Raw genomic sequence first — 22,592 nt, 5'->3', positions numbered from 1 at the left:
ATACGAGCTGAGCCAGCGGCGAGCCAAGCGGGAGGGGCGAACGGAGCGCCACGGGGCGGCGACTGGCGCGGCCAATGAGGCTCGGCGCCGCGCCGGCCCGCCTCGGCGTCGCGCGGCCTCGGGCCTCGGGGAGCAGCCCTCGCCGCCACCGCCGCCGCCGCCACCGCTCGCCCGCCCGTGCCTTGCACTCCGCGCTATCATTTAATTTGCCTAATTACAACAAAAATAATGAACACCATAATGAAGCCGACCTCTTACAAGTTCCTCGCCGGAATTTATATAAATTATGGCGAATGATTCGAGGGATTGGATTTCCTGTTCTTTACGAGAACATTTAGGTAGATATATTTGATTTTCTTACTACTTATATCTATAACAGCCTTAGAATAATATGTTTTTAATCTATCAATTGCATAAAAAATATACCTAAGCAATGTGATTTTATTAATGAAGTAACAAATAACAAAGTCACATAGATACTTACCTGACTTAATTTTTAGCAGTAAAATAAATAACAACTATTTTCATGCATAAACTACTTTACAAATTCTCACCATGAGACATCAGTTCAGGTCTATTTAGTATATGTAGTTAAGGACATTACCTACATGTGAAGTTGTAAACAAATAGATAATTTATACATGTCAATGTCTATAAACGTTTAATTGAATACGCTGTAGGTTCGTTTAAATTGTGCGTAGGTATAGTAAGTAACCATTGAACTGTAAATAATAAACTTTAAAAACTTAAGCACTTTACGAATAAACGACTATAATGCTACAAAAATAATGTTATCTTCTAATATTATATAGATTTAAATAATTTATAAACATTCATCATTTCTACAAGCAATACCTTCGAGTAAATATGGCCCATCTGTTTATAAAATTAGTACTTTGGGGATGTAGGTATGGATATGCCTTCATATTTGTTTATAATGACTTAACATTTCCCCCATAAACCGGTCATTTTATTAGTAGGTTATATTTTCTGCAAGTGCAGTGAATAGGTACCTACCGGTTATAACGACGTTAAAGGGACCATCTTATCTGGTCATATACTTACCTAGTATATCCGATAGCGGTCATAAGCAATACTCATTGCTTAAAATAAAAATAATATGCGCGCAGACTGATTTGCAAACAAAATTGCAATAGAATTAATACAAAAAGTTTATCGTGAATATATCTATTCGCTCGCACAAGTAGTCAAGACATGCAATTCTAAATATGACAATTGAGAAATTTCACACCTAATAATAGAATAAATCTTTCTCTTGTTATTATTGTCTCCATAAATACAATAAGGATCATAACAATATTTTGACTTAGTAATAAAATACGAGTATTGGTCGTTATAGCCGATAAGTTTCGACAATATTGCTCACATTAATCGATATGTTGCTTAATCCGGTGTCGTTACAGGAGGTTTGTTTACAATGTAAACTTTACATACTTGTTTATATAGAACTTCGGATGGGACCTCGCCATTTGGTCGTCTCTTTGTAAACGGGAAGTCGTTGTAACCGATGTCGTTATAGCCGGTTTCTATTATAGTACGTTTTTGTACATACCTTTTGTTGCAACTTGTACTAACCTACATATAAACTTAGGAATTTTAATATATATTATAATCATTATTAAGTTTGTGACATGTCCCAGAGTATAATATAGTCATAAATAATATTTGTAAAGAATATAAGAAAAGTAGAACAATATTTTCAATGATAGATAATTATTGTAAAGAATACTCACTGGACCGTTATTGTGTATGCATGTCGCAGATCCGAAAGCAACTTAGTCAATATCTTTTCCAAACTTGCTTTATTTAAGAAAATTTTTTCTTCTGTAGAATTGTTTGCTAGGAAGTAATTATTATTGCCTACTTGATGTTAGCGTAAAGTACTGTGTAAACTTTGTTCTAAACAAATAACTAACCGTGATGACCCTCTATTAACTATATAAACTGTAATCTACTACTTTTTGTGTACCATTCGTTGTCCTTGTGATTAAATAAATAAATTAAATATTATACCTACCTACTAATACATCATCGCTATTAAAGATATTATAACTTGTACCTATATAGAAACTTATTATAAATAAAATTAATACACATACGACACTAGCGCCATACACATCGTTAGTCCTTCGAGTTCTTTCTGCAGTACTGGTTCCACGGTGGAATTGTAATTATAGCTATATTTCCATTCATGTTTTCCATTCTGCCGTGCTAAGCTCAAAAGCGGTATCTCCAAAAAAAACAAAATCTTGATTGTTATGTTGTCAGATAGCCTAAAGAAATACCGATCCAATGAAATTACCTGAATATTGGCATCTTGTTTAGAACTTGTTAAAAAAAGTAAAAGCAGTATCTCTATCTCAGTTTTACATACAAAACTATAAAACTGTATTTACAAAACTTTTCTAATCTCGAAATAAGGTTTCTCTGACTTATCGCTTTTGCGCTTAGCATGGCAGCATTGCGCAATATAAAAGACGACAAAAATAACTCGTCATGATAAACAAATAAATGACTGTGTTCGAAATTCAAATGTTAAATGCATTTATAAGTAAATTTCAATTTGGAATTCTTAAACAAAGAGGAAATATTTCATATCAAAGTGGCCAGTACGGCAAAACGTCAATTTCATATTGACGGTCGAAAGGCTAATTGACAATTTTTTCGAAAAATTGTAACTAGTAAAAAAAAATAGAAAACCGTGCTGATTTTAAATAATATGTGTGAAACTTAGTGTCGCAAAAATATGACGCTTAAGTATAATAATAATAATATAATAATAATAGTATAATAAGTCAATTACCCTCTCAACCGTCGATATGTAAGTGCCTAAGGACCTAATATATAAATGTAAATAAAGTGTAAGTTGATATCTAAACATACAGATAAATATACATACATTATATAAATAATATTTTACGTGACTTGTTTTGTAATAACTAAGATAATACATTCATGTAGTATATGAATGAGGTACCTGTATGTACTTATATGTAGTTACCTCTTTTAAAAGTCCATTGAAACTGTTGGAGAAAGATTTTTAATCGTTAATTAACTTTATGGACATCTACATACCTTGTACTATAAAAAATATGGCTTCTGTCTTTCTTTTTAATGTGCCAATAGGTGGGTATATATAGACGTATGTATTTATTCTCCTTTTAAAATAGGTATCATAATAGCTTTGTTATTATTTAATAATTAGACGTTAATAAGTAATTAAAAAAATCAATAACTGGATAAAGTGTAATCAAATTCAAACTCCAGAAGAAACGTAAATACCTTCTTATTATTATTTTCAACTGAACTCCACAACGTGCCTCAATAATTTACGGAGGGATGAATTATTATGGATCGCCAAAAATCCCACAGGTGCCTTATACGGCTCTTTCGGCCACTTTAGATAATTTAAGTAATTTACCTCAGTAATCATCAGTTCCCTATACTTAATGATTGACTAAATACCTACTATAAATTAAGTAGATAGGTACATACCTACATTTTCTTATGATAAGCTGACGAACGAACCGTAACAAAAAATTCTACACTTTAGGTACTTACACCACTACAAACACAATTGATTTGTTTCTGTAACTTTTATAAAAGGTATATTTATCTCCACAATTCTTACAATTAAAAAATATTTGTTTACAAATGAAAACTGATGGTAACACTTGTTCCCATCAGTGCGATAGACAATGCCTGAAACCTCTCTAATCGAGGTACGCGTCAGGGTTAGAACCAGATTAACGTATCAAATCAACAAAATAACATCGAGCTTTGTTATCCGTTCGACCTTTGAAGGGCGCGATAAAAGATTGTCGCTCTGAGACCAGCGTTATCGTTCCTGGCCGGTAATAACCAGCACCTATGTTAGTACTACGACGTAGACCGACCGTGTCTATAACAAGTATTTTGTTTTTTATTTACAAGGTTTTGTTCGTGACTCCGCCCGCGTTACAAAGTTTTCCAGGCTAAAAGTCCCGCTATATATTTTCCTGAGATAAAAGGCAGCCTACGTCCTTCCCAGGGTTTCAAACTATATACCTGCATACTGAATTTTATCGAAATCCGTTGGGTATTTCTCGAATTTATTACCTTCAGACAGGTAGACAGATATGACGAGAGACTTTGTTTTATAACATACCTATATTTTAGAACTCTTTAAGAAAAACAATTGCCTAATACGTAAGTTGTTTGTTGTGAAACTCTAACCGCTTACGCAGCGCAAGCAACGGAAGCTCTCAAAAAGAATAAATTTTCCCCATTCTTGCAACATTTTTAATTGATACTCCGCTCTTATTGTTCATAGCATGATGTTATTTAGCCTATAGCCTTCTTCGATAAATAGACTATACAAAACTAAAAGTAACTAAACTAAAATTTTTCAATTCGAATTAGTACTTAGTTCCTAAGATTAGCGCGTTCAAACAAGCAAACAAACTCTTTAGCATTATAATATTATAAGTTACGTCCGCTCACTATTACATTTACAATAAGCCTAGCAAGGAAATAAGTATCAGAAAAACTAAGTCAATAGATACAGCATTCACTCTAGACACCTACTTGTAAATTATATTAGGGTAAACTATATTATTATGTTTTAAGTAACAATAAAAAAATAAATAAGTTAACAGTAATTTTATAATTAATTTGATTTAAAAGAGCGTAATCTCCGTTCGAAACTAATATATTCTAAACGCTCGATATTTGTGATTGATAGTATTTACGTTAGCACTTAGCATGCAAATAGGTAGGCATTGTCATAATGCAAGAAGCATTCTTTAATTATATTAATTAATTACGAATTCAGGTAATAGGTAGGTAGGTACATACCCAAGGCTAATTTGCGGCTGGCACTAGGCAGTGACTCATTTCACCATTGTCCTGAAATACTTTTAAACTAAAGTACCTTTTTATTGAAATAGAAAAATATATTACCGCAGCTGCTATTTGCTAAAATCATAAATTTCTTATGTTTTGGATTAGAAAGCACCAGTTTCGAATTTTGAATCATAAACGCAGCAAACGATAATAAACAAATCATTATAATAAATAATTATAAAAGGGATTCCGCAAAGGATTTTCCATTGTTTAAAAAATAGTTCAATAGAAGCCGACACAACTCACTTGTCGGTAACTATTATTAATCTTCAACAATATCTGGAAGCCGTAAATAAGGGATTAGTACCCAGTAAAGGATTAACTAAAAAGTATTTGTAAAACTTACTGTTTTTATTATTTAACGCATTGGGTTAGACTAGATTCTAAAAACTCAACGGCGTTTATTAGACCGCTGTGGGATAAGCGGTATTAAAGTTCCGCTAAGTAGGTACCGCCTTATTGTCTGTTGCTGCCTTACAACCTGCAAGCTTTGTAGAATACAGATATAAAAGACAAGGCTTTACCTAATACCTAATTTATTACCGGTCAAGACGGAGGCTCAACTTTCAATGTCTCAGGAGATGAACGCAAGTCGGTATAATAAAGAGCTTTGTAATTCAGTTTTGGGTAACGTAAAGAAATTGTAGCGCTTAACGGCACTGTTTGTATTCCTTGGTCATAACTAGATTGGTTGTGGTTTCATTAGCAGCGATATTTGGTAAGTAGATTAAGATTGAAGTAACTAATATTCCTGCACCACCTGTGTTAAATATAATTATAGATATGTATAGGTATAAAAGACACAAAAACTCGCCAAATCACTTTGCGTGTAAATTAACTGCAACTTCAGGCAACGAATTATATAAGTATCTACTTACTTACATTATAACCGCAATATCATTTTAATTTTTTTCTCGTGGGGTAATAACGCGTTATTGCTACCACCACACGGGGGTGGAGTGGAACGGTTATGTTGGTTTCACCGGTTTTACAAACTAATGTCGACACTCAGGAGTATAGCATCCGAGCGAGCATTGGGCTGAGTCCCTACCCCTATAGGTATATGCCCTACTACGGCATACCAACCAAAACTCGCGATGAACTTCATCGGCGCATAGGTACTGGACGACCCCAGGGTATCTTGTAGCCGCAATATCATGGAGATTTTTATATAACAAGTAACTACATATTAAATAACTCGACAATTCCAAATTACGTATAAGTACACTAAATGTGATATTTATCAAGAGATCGCGGTCTAGGTGGCGGCAATCAGGGATCTTTTTTGCTCCCGGAATGCACGCAGGACATACAAGGCGACATAAACTGACTACTGAGTAGCCCATATGCTTTAATTCGAATTTAAGACATGGGCGTGCATTTGGTATGGAGACCAAACGCACAAGAATTGCCTCGGCTGGCACGTGAAGGTATTGAACTTTGAAGAAGTTTGGCGAAAAATTTATGCATAAATTGACCCTCTGACTACTCCTTCTTTTATCCCCGAAAGGGTAGGCAGAGGTACTAGTGACCCCACTTTTCGCCTGCTGTATATCGTCCAATGATATAATAAGTGATCGTGCTTATCGCCATATGGGGCACAGATTCCAGATTCTGAGTTAATATTGAGCAAAAAAAACTCATTTTACCCAAAGATCGAACCCGAGACCTCGGCGCAACATTCCTACCGCAATGGAACTACTGACGCCTCCGAGGCAGCACGAAGATATGTAGGAAAATATTGACAATATTAAACACGCCGTAGCTCTTACAAAGGGCTGACTTATAGCTTTACCACTGTAAAAGGATACAAAATTACTGAGCGGTCAACCTATTTATTTTCTTGACAATTTTCAGTGGTGACAGGTGTATGCACAACTGTGTGCATACAATGGTATGCATGGGTGTATTTATAGGTCCGGATTTAAGGGCATTCGCACCTACAAGCCTGTATCCGAACAGAATTTTAAACGGCAGTATTACACATTAGCTACAGAAAGAGATATAACGTACCTAGGTACGCGAGTGTGAACATCACACGATGGCTTCAGACACAGAATAATCGGCTAAATTCGTTATTGACACCTGATTATTTTCAAAATAAATGTACGCATCGAAATATTTTTTACCATTTACAAAATATTGTTAAGATTTTTTCTGTCTTATCTCTATTATTTTGACTACTTCGGTCGCGTAGTTGTACTGCATTGCACGATACGGCGGTGTTCTGAGGTCCTGAGTTCGAATCCCAGGTCGGGCAAAAGTAATATTTGGGTTTTTCTGCTTAGTATCAGCCCGGAGTCTGGAATTTATGTCCGATATAGCCATAAGCTCGCCCCCAATTACATAATGGGACGAAAAATACTTGGCGAAAAGTAAGTGCCCTGGTGGCGCCTCTGCATACACCTTCTCTCTATTTTTTTTAATACATTCTTTCTATCAAATAAATATATATAGAATTGATGTATTACCTAAGACATGCAAAAAAAAACAAATAACTCGGAAAAAAAGTAATATTTCGTTGCGTTCATTTATTTTAAGAAATAGTCATCTACCTCAATGCATCTATCTAGGTATATGATATGGCATTTTGACTTTTGTTGTTAACTACCCGATTCTCTTTCTCTTTCTTTACAGTGAACCTATCTAGTTTGATATATTCATAAGTAGGTACGTAATTATTTAATAGATATATTAAATTAAATATAATATATATCTACTGCTCCATACTGTACCGGCCGTACGAAAGCTTTATCTCGTTTTATACTTTTCTACAAAAATGCATTTGCCAATACGATTTATGTATGCAATGTCAGGGAACAAGCAGTCAGCACGAGCAGAAGTAAATTCAATTTATCATTGTGCCCATGCCCCATACTCAACTACTCAATGCGACATCTATTGAGGTGACTTAAGATGATTAACTATATTTAAAGCTCACCAGATGTCGCATGGAGTAGAGTTTCGATTCTGTCATATTGTGACATCATTCGCGTAATTGTCGAATTGCTTGTTCTTGTTCTGAGTGTCGAATAGTTTTGATCAGAGACTAATAAACTACTGGTTTTGATTATGATCATCAAAGAGAATTACAATAGGGCTCATAATCGGAACTAATTTCCGATATCTTGCGAAATGTCACAATTAATGACTATAAAAAAGTTACTGCCTACTTAAAACAATAACGAAAGCTATAGCCAAATGTGTAATTGAGAGTGGTTTGACATTTCGGAACTAGAATAAAACATTTTCTCGGCCGGTTTTGCAAATAAATTTGGCAATTTTAGGGGGTTTTTGACTTAGCGTTAGCAGTTGGGGTAAATATTTTTAGGAGTTGGTAATACTGACTAGTGACCTACACCTCAGTGTTGCCAGAAGGTTACATTTCTTACATTTTTCGTTACTTTTGACCCTCTCGCGTAACATGTAAGTAATTTTTATATTTAAGGCAATTTTCGTAACTTTTGAGAACAACGAGATTTGTAATATAAATTATTTATTATAAACAGTTTACGAACGCATCCAAATTGAACGCACCTAAAACTGGCGGGTCTAAAAAGTATTTCACTCCATATCACACTTAGAATGGCTCGTCATGACAAAATTAAACGTATCTTGCATATACTAAAACTTGATTTTGCTTGAGTGTGCGCGCGCACTTTTTTTACTTCGCGAGTCCCCGCGGTTTCGTAGCTACAGAAATGCTTGCCAAAACGCGTAAATTAAAAAAAAAAACAATAATGTACTTTTGCAGCAAAAATGTAACATTTCAGGAAACGAAACGTAACTTACGACTCAAGGGCCCTGGCAACACTGGTCGCAGTATTTCCAGTATTATATACAGTGTTGCCAGAAGGTTACATTTCTTACATTTTTCGTTACTTTTGACCCCCTCGCGTAACATGTAAGTAATTTTTACATTTAAGGCAATTTTCGTAACTTTTGAGAACATAAGATTTGTAATACTAAATTTTTATTGTAAACAGTTTACCAACGCATTTCTATTCAAGGCATCCAATTTGAACGCATCTAAAACTGGCGGGTCTAAAAAGTAATTCACTCCATATCACACTCCGAGATTGCTCACCATGCCAAATGAAACGTATCCTGGATATATTAAAACTTGAATTTGCTTGAGTATGCGCGCGCACGTTTTCTACTTCGCAGGTTCCCGCGGTTCGCGGTTTCGTATCTACAGAAATGCTTGCCCAAAAACACGTAAATTAAAAAAAAACAATAATGTAACTTTTGCAGCAAAAATGTAACATTTCAGGAAACAAAACGTAACTTACGACTCAAGGGCCCTGGCAACACTGCTACACCTACTCAACGCTATATAGGTGCTTGGCTTCTTGTTATCCGATTTCTTATTTTGTTGAATTCATTTTGCTTTATTTGGTGCTGCAAATTATTTAATACGCATCGTAATCACAATATCACCATAATGTCAGCGGATAATATTGAAAAGTTGTACCAGAATTACGGTATTTTAGCGGACGCCAAAGAAGATATTTCAAAGGTAACCTAACTTTTATATTGGTAATTGGGTAGTCTTGAATGTAGAAAAATACCATGATTGTTTAATATGTGTCTCATTTCAGCATGAAAAGGAATATTTAGAAATATTGGCTGCAGTGAAAGGATCTGATAAGGAGAAACGTTTGGCATCTCAGTTTATTGCGAAATTTTTCAATAGTTTCCCATCCCTCGCGGAACAAGCAATCGAAGCACAATTCGATTTGTGCGAGGATGATGATGTTGCGGTATGTACTAATTTCTTTTCTGGTGTGTTGGACAATAGTACTTTCAAGCTTTTAGGTGGATGATGATATGAGTTAAAGAATTAATAAAAATAATACAATTATTGTTTCTCACTATTCAACTATACTCTAAACTAAAAATACACAAGCTAGCCTCAAAATAAAACTAATTTAGTGGTCACCAGTGGTTTATAATGAGGATACACCTCTTTCTTCCAGCTATTTATAATAAGAATAAATGTATCCTCAATATTAAAAGGTGGACAGAATTTTTGTCTAAACATACAAATCTATGAAATTACTGTGTATAATATACATCCAATAATAGATAGCTTCCTTTATGAATTTTGGCTACTTTTTATAAACATAATACATTTGACTACTTATGGAGCGGCAAGCAAATTATGAGTATATACTACAGTAGAACATATAGTCAACACAACATGTAGTCTCCCACCCAATTAACGAGTTTCTAAATATCTATATAATAGGAGAGGCTGAAAACCAGCGCTGCTCGGAACTACTGTCCCGGTCAGCACAAGCTGAGCCGCATCCTTTTGTCTTTATTATAGTATAAGTGTAACCCCCATATTCATAAACGTTTTTTATCTAATGATGGAGCATTGCTATGATAACAAGTCTGTTTCTTAGTGCGCGACGGCATGGCAGCCTTCGCAGTGCGTTCATAGGGACGTTGTGATTGGCTAATATTGAGATACAACTTGAATCTAATTGTCTGTCAGGTAAACAAAGCTGAACTAATAGTAAGCTGTCAGATAAACAAAGCTGAAAAACAGACTTGTTATCAAAGCAATGCTCAATCCTTCGATAAAAAACGTTTATGAATAAGGGGGTAAGAATATGTATGTTATCACTTGTGTAATAAGACAATAAACTGATTTATTATTATTATTATTATTATTATCTATTTACAGATCCGCAAACAAGCTATTAAGGACTTGCCAACTCTATGTAAAGATCACAAGGAACACACCCAAAGAGTGGCAGATATTCTTGCTCAATTATTACAATCTGATGATGTTACTGAAATTAATCTGGTCACAAATTCTCTGCTCACAATAATAAAAGGTGATGCCAAAAATGCTCTTACGGGCCTGTTCTCACAAATACATCAAAATGCAGAGAGTGAAGTGACAAATGACATAGTTAGAGAGAGGTGTATAAAGTTTTTGGCCACCAAAGTTAAACACCTTGGAAGGGAAATTATCAACAAGGAAGCAGAGGATCTAATTATAGCTGAATGTAAGAAAATTTTGGAGGTAAGAAAAGAACAAAACCAAAGAAAAATATACACTCCTTACTCACAAATGGAGTTTCAATCATTGAATCACCCTTGAGTTTATTTCATTATGTATGTAACATCATTTAGTGTTTATTAAAATCATACATTATATTTTAATAGAGAACTAGAAATGTAAAATTCATTTGAATATGATATAAAAAAAATTAAATGTGATGTTGACAGGATGTTGCAGCTGAGGAATTTGAACACATAATGGATTTACTAACATGGTCTAAACTAGGTAAAACACCTGCAGGAAAGAAAGAACTCCTTCAACTTGTTGCAGCTCTAGCATTTACACCTGGTGACTGGCAGCCAGAAGACCCAGAGTACATTGACAGACTCATACAATGCACCCAACATGCATTGCCTTTGTTTTCAGTAAGTAAGACAAATTTTTAAAGAACAAATTATACTCATTAATAAAGCCAAACCTATAGTTTTGTGATTTCAATTTGTTTTAGTAATTTAGACTGCTGCAGTAGAAATCTATTACTTTCAGTATGTTCTGTAAATATGTAAATAATAATTGCACTTAGCTTATGTCTAATAATTTAATCTGATGTTGCAGTCACAGGTGGAATCAACAGCTTTTATGAACATCTACTGTAACCATGTATTACCTAAATGGGATGAAATAGCTACATCTGAAGGAGGAACTGATTATAAATTGGAATTACTGAAACTATTTGCTGAAATCACTGAAAATTGTGGTGATTTGGAAAATATTGAACAGAAGATTAATATCGCATGTGATCTACTTATGGTAAATAATATTATCATATTATGTATGTGTTTTTGACAGTACAACTTTTAATTTACACAAGTATTTACATGGCTGCCTGAGAGTAGGTCATTTTGGATTGATTGTAAACTCTAAACAGTGGAAAGATTTTAACATGTAAGGTAATTTCGAGGTTCTTTTATGCATGGGATGATATAATCATTCAGCATAGCATTTCCAGATCAAAAGAATAAGGGAATAATTCTATATTTTGTAATTATCATCTGTATTTACAGGTATTTAAATAAAAGTGAATTTTCCATTTTAAAGAATTCATCAATAATATCATTGATTATGTTGCAGAAATATCTCCCTGAGGCACCGATGGAAAGTCAAGATGGTACAGAAAAAAAGGAAGAAAAATCAGAAGAGGCAAAACCTGGCCCGTCACTTCAATTCTCGCATGTGGAATGTGCATTATTTGCTCTACACTCATTATGTCGCAAATCCCCAGAATCCATTAGTGCCGATGCTGCTAAACTAAAATCATTGCGCTTACGTCTCCAATACACAGCTCGATTGACTCAAGGATACATAAAAAAATTGAAAGAAGTAACACAGGTAACAATTGGCATAAAATTGCTTTGTTATTCACTACTTTTACTAAATCTTATTCTATGTTATTTTATTTTATTTCAGGGATCTAAAGGAGAAGATGCTAACTCAGAAGAAAATAAATTAAAAATTGCTGCATTCAAGACCACATCTAATATAAATTCTTTAATAAGAGACATTTTCCGCACTCCACCCAGCTTTAAAAGCAAAGTGCAATTATCCTTCAAAACAACAAAGACTGAAAAAGAGGTATTGTGTCATATTTTATTTTATTTATTTGATATGCAAAGAACACAAGTACATAAATGCACTAAAATAAAAAAAATATAAAAATAGCCACAGAATACTAAATACTTACCTATTATAGTCATCAAATAATTTTATAATGGTTTATTTTGTAGGAAAAACAGTCTGCCAATTCTGATGAGACAGAAAAACACTCACCACCAAAACGACACCGTCCCATCACATTTGATAATAGAGAGGAGAAAGAATCTCCTGAAAAACGCTCACGTAGTGGCGACCAAAATATGAAAATGTACATGCCACCCTCAGGAAAATATAGCTCAAGGCTAAACAACAGTGGCCGCTTTCCTGGATCGAATAGGGGTAGGGGGGGCTATCCCAGACGTGACTTCAGAGGCAATGGAGCACCATTCAGGAGGCGAAACTATTGAAATACCTAACAAACACAACTTTACAGAAAAAAATTGACATGCTGACTTTATGGAAGACTTGAGAAAAACAGACTTTATGAACAAATCCAATAAGCTCTCATCTGCAATAGGGAGAAAATATACAGCAATCAAACTAACCATTCCCTTTAGTCTACAACAATATTTTCCAACATGAAGAAGTTATTGATTTGATATGCAGCTTAGGTAGATCATTATTCAATAATTTTGATCCTGTAGGAGTTTGGGTGGCCCAAGTTGCATAATTCCCATAGTTGATTTTTTTAGTCTGCTTAGGGAAGACACAATAAACAATTAATTTTCAGGTATTAGTATACATTTCGCTTCATCATATTTTGTAGCATAGACTCGTAAGTATAGTCTCACTATGCAAACAGATGTGGTGATTTTGGAGCGTGTCAATCCTGTATTTGTATCCCATATTGTACCGTCAAATTGTAAGTACTAGATGTAAGTTTGAATAATAAAACAACTTTGCCAACGATAGCAACTTGCGGTGGTGCGAATAGGACTTATTGGACACGATGAACTGCCTCCAACCTCAAATGTAAGTATGTTCATTACATGTTTTATTTATAGTATATGCTGAGCTGCTGAAGGCAACTGCAAATAAAAATTGGTAACTATGCTAAGATATAGTATCTATCTGGTTCTTGTTTCAGAGCTTCTTTATTCAAAGAAGTATCTACAATGGACTAATTCCGATACATGGATTTTATTACTACAATAAACGATTTCTTTAAAACATAGTTTCTTTTTTTAATTAAATCTCCTCTTATTGGAATTGCTAGTCATAGCTCAATTATTGTGTCGAGTATTATTGCAATCCAATAAAGAAAAACGGCGCGCTAACTGGATTCGATTATTGGTAGCTATTTGTTTGAAACTTATAATGCATAGGTAATATAAAAAAAAAACAATTTCTACAACATATATTTACACTATTAATTTAATTTTTTCATTTGGATATTAGTCCATTGAAATGTTACATTTTTTAGGCCTTACCTTGCGTTTTTTAGAGGACGCAATTTTATTTTTTTGAAGTGTAGGGGGGGTCAATCTAAAGCTAAAACCAAGTTTGTGGGGTCGCCACCCTTGTCCCACGGCCGCCATCTTGAAAATAGGGGTTGAAATGGTTTTTACGATGTATCTCTTAAACTATTTATCAGACAAAAAATATATAAACATTTTTTGTTGCAAATCAAATTCTCTACAACTTTGGTCTAGTAACTTTTTGTCGTAGAACTTTAAATAAAAAAGTTATAAGCGAAAATGTTAAGAAATTTTGAAATGATGATGATGAATTTGCCACCATACTAATAAAAATTCTATTAATACCTGTATTACATACCTACTTATTTAGGGCCTTAGTAATAAACACTGTATATGTCTGTCTTAATTATGTTTTCTTATTCTTATAAAGGGAAATGTTTCAACATAGGAAGACAAAACATGGAATAACTATTACATATATATAGAACAGTTACTAGTAAAACAATTGGTGCTATCTTAATTTGTCAGTCATATTTAACATCAGCAAAGTAAGACTAACCATTGTGTACAATGACTGGGATACATTTATTAGTCAGACAGTCAATGTTTAACCCAAATGTTATGCTAAATAATAACACACAGGTACATAAAAACTAATGTATTTTAATACCATAGTAAGCATATTGCAATCTTTATGAGATTATTTTACATTTAAAGCAAGATTTATACAAGTTATATCTATCCATGCCTAAAGATTATCTCATGTTATCAACAACATTACACATAATCCTATCAAGATCATAACAAGGGTCAACTGATGATTCACTAGTGCTGCACTCCATTTGCTCAAGCATTTCCACTGGAATTTTGAAGTTTGATTCAATCTCATTCTGGTCGGGCAAACTTTGGAGTGCAATCTGTAGAATGTCTTGTACCTTGTCTAAGTGTTTTTTGAATCTGTAATATTTTCAATCATGTATTAATTGTGTTGGGCATAAAACAGTTCAGTTTATAAGCTCTTTGGCAAATTTATTCTTAATGCACCAAATTGCCTTACAGTAAATAGCTAGCCTGTCAAGTTTTGATATGGTATTTTATTTCCAACTACCCTTATGTCTATAGTGTATAGATTTTACAGAGGGCCTTTTTAATAAATAACATTATTGTTCTTATAAATATTTCAATTATACTAGATCATTTATTTCTTTTACATGGTTCAAAAATGTCTTAACCCTTTTCTTGACAATGTATCTCGTCAGATACTGTCAACTTTAAAAAATCCTTGTCTCGAAAATAAAGTAAATGAAACGAAACCATTTATATTTTGCATGATTCCAAACGATTTTTTATCTAGCATGATGATGTTGGTTGTACCGTTAAATTTTGAATCCAAAAACTGTTTACCGAATTGACACGATCCCATGCAAGGAGGTAAGAATATTATTTATTTTTTTTTATTCTATGCGGATATTTATGGAGTACGATCTTTTTTATATTCTCTACGAAGTAAACATGTGTATCAAGTGTGTTTTCACACCACATGTTGATTACTGTATATAAAAACGAATCTTGTTTTTGCATGTATCTCAAGGTGCACACCACCAAGTTATAACAGAATTAGATGTTGCATGTTATGTATCTTATGGTGCACATTGCCATATATAGGGCAATTCATGAATTAGCTTTGCACGTGTCTTCGCATGCATTGACGATGAATTATTGCTGTAAAAAAGTAGTTTATAGTCTTGCTCATTTTTCTAAACGTTTGCTCAATGGTCGTTTTAATCATATTTGTGTGAATACTAGAAGTGCAACTACCGGGCCCCTATTTATGCAAGGAAGATTATTACAGGCCTGTGTCTATGCTTAATGTTGGCGGTGAATGCATATTTTCTTCGCAGAATACCATGAAACTAGCGACGTGGCGAGGGTACCGAGCGAAAAATTTTTTTGCTTTAGTACCTAAGTCCGGCCGAAAATCAGACTTATATGAGATTTCAGATTCAGATAGCGAAATAGACCCCGTCTCCATAGCAAGGTCGGAGAGTTATTCACCGTTTAATCTGCCTTTGTTACTGTCGTCCTTTGGAAACCTTAATTTATTGTCCGATGACGAAATTACGCCCGTTCAAGCAGCAGTAACTGGGTCTCCACTTTTGCCATCGCCAATGATTCAACAGCCGTCACTAATTGTTACACAGCCAACGACATCCGTTTTATTTCCGTGCATTATATATGTGTAAATATAACCTCTTCACATACACCAAACTTATTATCATCTGTAGCGTCATCTTTTCGATCTAAACGACTAAGGCTTGTAATTACACGTCCAAAGCCTATACGCTAAAACCTCTTATAATTAACGTGGACAAACAAAAGCTTTCAACACTGTGCAGGTATATTTGACAAAGAGTTTTCAGAAGAAGCACCCAAAACCCCATTAGAATATTTTAAATGCTTTTATACCTGTGATATCTTGGGTATGATATCTGTTCAAACCAATTTATATTAATGCACAAAAAGGAGACTTCATTTGAGGAATTAGACGCGGCAGGGCCTACTCCAGGTAAAACTATTAAAGCCCCTGTTATACCACACCTTGTGTCAGATTGGACATTTCCCAATATTCAGTACCAAGAGGGGGTGCAAGTTATGCATTAAGGACAAACCACTGTTATGTGTTCAAAATGCGGCCTAAGACTTTGTCTTCTGCCCAATAGAAACTGCTTTTTATTTTTTCAAACCGGACCTGAATAGATGTATGTTTAAGTTTGCTTTTTTTTAATTATGATTATAATTGTTGTTTAAGTAATTTGTTGTTTTATTTTATTTGAGCATTGTATCCTCTCGGATACATTGGCTTATATGGGGAAAAGTACAGATACTTGGCAATGTATCTCGTGGGATACATTGTATATCTCCAAAACTAGATACCCAGGATTTTTTGATTTCCATTTTTTATATCATTAATATTTATGCTCAAAACAGAATTAAACAAAAAAAAAGGTTTTCCATAGATTTTTTTTCTTGCCAAGAAAAGGGTTAAACATTTTCCAAAACAATAATATTCATTAAAATGTGTCCCCTACTAAATCATACTTTTTGATTTTTTACCCAATGCCAAACCCAAAAATTCATGTAAACACCCTCTAACAAGATTGAATCTTTGGGCTTGGTGTCAAACAGACCACCAAAAAGTGTTGCTCAACCTACAATTCAAAATCCAAACCTTCCTTGTTTAATGAATAGTAGCAAAATTGTAACAGCCCATAAAAACTGTTCAATTACCTCGTAGCAGTTTCCACTCGCTGGCGCTTTTGTAGTTCCATCATAACTCTCAGGGTTTCTCTTGCTTGATGAGGTCTAAACTCATTTAGCAAATGATGAATATGAATAAATAATAAACTCAAATCCTCCACCTTTTCTGCCCTCTTAGGAGAATCAGGACAATGTACTAACAAATCAAGCAAATCCAGAAAATTTGCAAGTAGAGAATGATTTAATTTCTTTAATTCCCTTCTTCTTTCGAAATGCATAGGATATAGACGTCGAAATCCCTGAAAATTTCCAATTGATCACTTTTATTTGATTTTTTTTTAATGTGTGTAGGAGTACAAAATATTTATTACCTGACTTTCTAAAGATCTGATAATAGCATCATCGGCATTAAACGAATGACCAAACATTGAATATGAATCGTGTATAGGACGCGGTGGCAACGGTGCTCTGTTTCTTCGTACATTTTCATCAGTATAAAAATTTATATATTGCATAGGAGGTAAAGGCAAAGAGCTGACTTGAGCTGTTTCGGAAGACGACATGATGATAAAAATCTTGACTCTTTAACTTATAATCACAAGATCACATGGAATTAAGTCTCCGCAGTATTGTAACACTCTTTGGAATTAACAAAACAGTTAATTGACGTTATAAAAGATAGATAATTAAAATATTTTGACAGCAGCTATAAGTCCACAAAGTTTTTATTTATAAATGACTAGCTTCCGCCCGCAGCTTCGCCCGCGTGGATTTCGGGTTTCAAAAATGGAGAAGGTGCTCAATTTATCGGGATGTTTTTTTAATTTATGGTGGTATGCAGGTGGTCCGATTGTCCGGTCAGGGTCTTATGATGGGATCCTGGTGAAATCGAAGGAACTTTTAACCATTAAGGTTGCACACGAAATGACGGGAGCTTAAAAAATGGAGTAACTTCTCCCGTTTTCCCAACATTTTCCATCACTGCTATGCTCCTATTAATTGTAGCGTGATGAAAAGTATACTATAACCAGCTCAGGAGTATGAAAAATAATTGTACCAAGTTAAGTTAAAATCCGTCGAGTAGTTTTTGTTTCTATAACGGTTATACAGACAGACAGACAAAAATTTTACTAATTGCATTTTTGGCATCAGTATCGATCCCTAATCACCCCCAGTTATTTTGGAAATATATTTCATGTACAGAATTGACCTCTCTACAAATTTATTATAAGTATAGATATGCAAAAGTAGCTCAAAAATTGTCCATAACGAAAACATGCATTTTAAAGTATAACAAAAGAAATAATATCGTGAAGCCAACCAAATAACTAATGATATATTAAATTTTGCGACTGTTCAATTTAGTCGGGTCCGCGATATCACTTTTGTTGAGTTTCAGAACGCGACATTACATTATTATATTCTGTGCTCCAACGCACACTGCTTTGATGTTAGGAACACACCTACATTGCTTAGACAACAGTGAACTTTATACAATAGCAATAAAGCTCAAATTGACTCTACGTATTAGTTAGAAAACGTTTGTATGGGAAATAGAAAAATGCTGTTTTGAGGATTTTCCCGGCAATTATTCGAATTTTTCTCACCTTTTAAATCTTCCCTAGACCTCCACGAATAATTCAAGACCAAGATAAGATAAATCCGTTCAGCCGTTCTCGAGTTTTAGCGAGACTAACGAACAGCAATTGATTTTTATATATATAGATAACGTGAGTGACAGGTAATGAAGGCGCATTTTTTTCTAATTCATTTATCCATACCAAGAGAGCGCTACAGAATGGTCAGTGTTACAACAATTGAATGGAACTGGGTCTTTATAAAATAGGTACCTATGTTATATGATTCAAAAATATACATATGAAGCAAATATGTAGGTAATATTTACCGAAGTTCTTAAAACTAGATATGATTTATAAATGTAAATGAAATAATTTACATAAGCGTTTAAAAAGTTTTGTATCTTTTCAGATATGGAAAAACATATTTATAAAAAATGATATGACTAGGTTTTTAATGCTTTTAATCTTCTTGATTTATTACATTAGAAATCTCATTAAGAAAATAAAATAATTAAAACACACGAGAATAGAGGTATAAATATATACATGATGGCAATATTTTTGTTATGGCAATTTTGACATTCGCAAGATTGCGGTGGTTAGTTCCGAGTTTATTGGTCTCTGGTTCCGATTTTGGCCACGTTCATTATGATACCAGGGGGTGGACACTTAGAACATTTTGTGTAATGATGAATGATTATATATCTTAATGCCGTTACATAGAGTTTAGTTTTGGTTGACAAAAGGATGTCTCATCGTAACATCTTGTACCAACATAATAATCCAATAAATTTTGAAAGTATGTTGGCTACCATGATAGTTGATAATTTGCCGCCATTATTGACGGTAGATTTGTCATTGTTGAAGTTTATTTGCAAAAAAATTGTATTGCGATTATGTTCAATAATAAGTTATGTTTTATGCCGAATACGTTGAGTTGAGCCAGCTTTTCCGTTTCGTGTATATTTCTTCTTGAAGGAATTTGTGTAGTGTGTGTTACGAGATAGTGATTCTTATTATTCCGAGATATTGACTCTAATTCTGTTTACATTTGTGTAGTTTATTGATTTTGTGTGCGAGAATGGAGAAAAGAATTAATGTGTATAAAAATGTGAGGTTTGTGGCATACAAAAGTACCCAAAGTCAAACATATTTATGGTTAAGTATCCACTTGATCTACACCGGTAACAGAAAATTTATATTATGATTTAAAACATTACATAAAAGTGATGTATATTTAATTCAAATTTACAACCTCAGGTAGTCGTTGAAGAGAATACTCTAGATTATGGAGTTTCAATTCTATGCTTAGTAACCTAATCAAAAAGGCACGTGTGAAATCTATGAATTTGCCCTTGCAATAATTGTATCATAGTAATTGTTGATTAGACGGAAAAAGATCATATCTGTAAGGTATAAAATTTTTCAATTTCCATATAAAATTGGAAATAAATAACGGAAAACTGGAGTGTTATGAATTTTTAAGTAGGAGACCTAAACATTATACAATTTATACATAAGAAATTCACGTGATAATATTGTGTATTTTCTAATTAAATAAAGGGAATTATTAAAAATTGTGGACGTTTTATTTTTAATATTCTAAATTCAATCATAATTTATACCAGTGTAAGATTTATGGTCAGGAAATTTATCGATATAAAGCTGTCAATACAAAATTATCGATAATATCGATTAAATAAGGAACGTTCCTAGAAACGAGCAGATTTATAGTAAGTTGGCAGCCTTGCGTATCATTTTTTCTGCGTAATGTTGGTACAAAATGTAATTCTACTGGGCTCACGTATGTGTGCGTGAGCTCAAATTCAATGTACTAAGTGCCGCCTCTTCTTACGTAGTATATTACTTACTCTATGTATGATACTTGTTGCCTAAACTCGCTGAATAGAGGCATAAGTCGTGAGTACAGATGAAGAGTGGGAGGGGGGGGGTAAGCAAGCGCGCTTAAAATGCGACTACACGATCAGTCAATATTATAAGTACAATCACCGATAATATTTTTTAGTTATTATATAGATAAATAGATGTGTATAGTGCAGGTAATATAGAAATAAAATATTCAAATCCAAGCAAATTAAAACAAAAGTAATTATGGTAATAATTATTGTTTTTAATCTAAAGGCCGTGATCATATTCCTGCCATTAAATTTGAAGCGTGTTTTCTAGTACAAATGCGGCTTCAAATTTAGTTGTAGATTGCACTTGATGAGTAGGCTCTTCATCGTCTATATCTTCATCATTTTCATCATCATCATCATCATCGTCATCATCATCATTATCATCATCATTATCATCATCATCATCATCATTATCGTAATAATCATCGTCATTATGGACCAACATTTTTCGATTGTTCTCTGTTTTCCTCCACTTGAAACCTAACTTTGTAATGATTCGGCGAAGGCTACGTTCAGACCCTTGGAAATTGATTTCTTCCCGTAACTTCTTTCGTAGCTTCGCGATAGTAGGCATTTCTTTATTTGTGGAGTGGATACATCTTTTAATAACTTCCTGGTCAAAACTGTCTACATCTGTGATTGGATGCGCTCTCGGTCTTTTTTTGCCTGGGGTTCTGAATATGACCATAAATTCAGAATCTTTAACTTGTTTAACGATGCGCCGTACAGTCGCTATTGAGGTACTAGTAGCCGCAGCAGTCTGTTTATAAATCTCCATCATATTTCTGTTAGACCCCAATTCATCATTGTTTTTAATGAAACAATATACTGAATACACCATACCTCTTGCTTGTCCATTTAATACTGTGTTCTTTCTCCTTGGCATTGTAAAGTGTTTGTGGTATATAAACCATTGAATATATTTAACAACACAATAAAAACAATTGTCAAAAATAAAATATTTAAAATTTTAAGAGTGGGTCATTAAAAATGTACGAAAGTGTACAGCAGTCCAACGACACATCTGAATTCAATAGTGAACGAGCATCGACTAACGTCAGTTCTTCTAAGTAGTCTGTGCATCGATTGAGCAAAGAGAATGTAACCAATACGCGACCAATGACTAAATATATACTTTTTTTATCATTGTACGCGGCGGAGAAATCCCGAGTCACATGTCAATAGATTTTATTTCACTATTATTAGTGATGCGATATTATAAGCTGCGTTCACTTGTCAGGGCGGGGCGGAGCAACGCGTACTTTTGCAGGCCGTGTTGCAAGCTGCATAAACAACATTTATCGAAGTGGGTCTCATTGACGAATCCCATCTTACGGTTTGGGATATTAATCCTTTGAGACGTTCCTTTGGCAAGTTTTCAAGGATGAAGAAAAATTTGGGACAACACAAAAGGACACAATATGTCCGCTTTTTGTATGGTTCTAAAATTCTAACCAATCTCAAATCTATTGGATAATAAAGTAGCAAAAATGTGAAGCTTGGAATAAAAAAAAAATAAAGAAGAATTATTGTCTTGGCAGAGTACCTTAAAAAATAACTGAAGATTTTTGGTTACGAAAACCCCGAATGTATTTTATTACTATTATAAAGAGAAAAGGGCTTACAGGAGCAATATAATAATATATAAAAAAATATAAAATGCTATGCGGCTCGGTTCAATAAATATGGAGCATACGATTTATGGAAAAATGTTCGCCATACCGCGGTTGCGTTCTGACCCAGGCAAGTCTAATGGACGCTTAGGTTTATAGATAGCACTATTTAGTTTTCAGTTTCCATATAATTTTAATTATTCTCCTTGGTTTTTCAGTTTTGTAAA

General features: G+C 33.9%; 2 protein-coding genes across 2 annotated transcripts; one reads left to right on the top strand and one right to left on the bottom strand.

Annotated features, from left to right (window-relative positions):
- The first annotated feature begins 9,170 nt into the window (after window positions 1-9,170).
- LOC115442638 (apoptosis inhibitor 5) lies at window positions 9,171-13,751 on the top strand. The gene is made up of 8 exons (XM_030167741.2): window positions 9,171-9,424; window positions 9,507-9,668; window positions 10,601-10,945; window positions 11,152-11,349; window positions 11,540-11,734; window positions 12,056-12,313; window positions 12,392-12,556; window positions 12,709-13,751. The coding sequence occupies exons 1-8, from the start codon at window positions 9,350-9,352 to the stop codon at window positions 12,982-12,984; spliced, it is 1,674 nt and encodes a 557-aa protein (XP_030023601.2). The 5' UTR covers window positions 9,171-9,349; the 3' UTR covers window positions 12,985-13,751.
- Window positions 13,752-14,638: 887 nt separating this feature from the next.
- On the bottom strand, window positions 14,639-19,051 carry LOC115442649 (mediator of RNA polymerase II transcription subunit 7). Its single transcript, XM_037441475.1, has 4 exons — window positions 18,980-19,051; window positions 17,625-17,992; window positions 17,284-17,552; window positions 14,639-14,952 (listed from the first exon to the last, which is right to left on the bottom strand). Exons 2-4 carry the CDS (start codon window positions 17,814-17,816, stop codon window positions 14,751-14,753), a joined length of 663 nt encoding a protein of 220 aa, XP_037297372.1. The 5' UTR covers window positions 17,817-17,992; window positions 18,980-19,051; the 3' UTR covers window positions 14,639-14,750.
- Window positions 19,052-22,592: the final 3,541 nt, after the last annotated feature.

The sequence above is a fragment of the Manduca sexta genome, chromosome 22, assembly GCF_014839805.1.
Source record: "Manduca sexta isolate Smith_Timp_Sample1 chromosome 22, JHU_Msex_v1.0, whole genome shotgun sequence".
Lineage (NCBI taxonomy): Eukaryota > Metazoa > Arthropoda > Insecta > Lepidoptera > Sphingidae > Manduca > Manduca sexta.
The sequence above is the reverse complement of the archived record's forward strand: the minus strand, read 5'-3'. Positions and strand labels throughout refer to the sequence as shown.

Bases quoted from the DNA above. Each gene is read 5' to 3' on its own strand.
- LOC115442649 (XM_037441475.1), bottom strand. From the start codon at position 17,816: ATGTCGTCTTCCGAAACAGCTCAAGTCAGCTCTTTGCCTTTACCTCCT. The intron at 17,553-17,624 runs GTAATAAATATT...GGAAATTTTCAG, and splicing joins TCAGATCTTTAGAAAGTCAG to GGATTTCGACGTCTATATCC. The intron at 14,953-17,283 runs GTAATTGAACAG...AAAATATTACAG, and splicing joins CGAGTGGAAACTGCTACGAG to ATTCAAAAAACACTTAGACA.
- LOC115442638 (XM_030167741.2), top strand. From the start codon at position 9,350: ATGTCAGCGGATAATATTGAAAAGTTGTACCAGAATTACGGTATTTTA. The intron at 12,314-12,391 runs GTAACAATTGGC...ATTTTATTTCAG, and splicing joins AATTGAAAGAAGTAACACAG to GGATCTAAAGGAGAAGATGC. The intron at 12,557-12,708 runs GTATTGTGTCAT...TTTATTTTGTAG, and splicing joins CAACAAAGACTGAAAAAGAG to GAAAAACAGTCTGCCAATTC.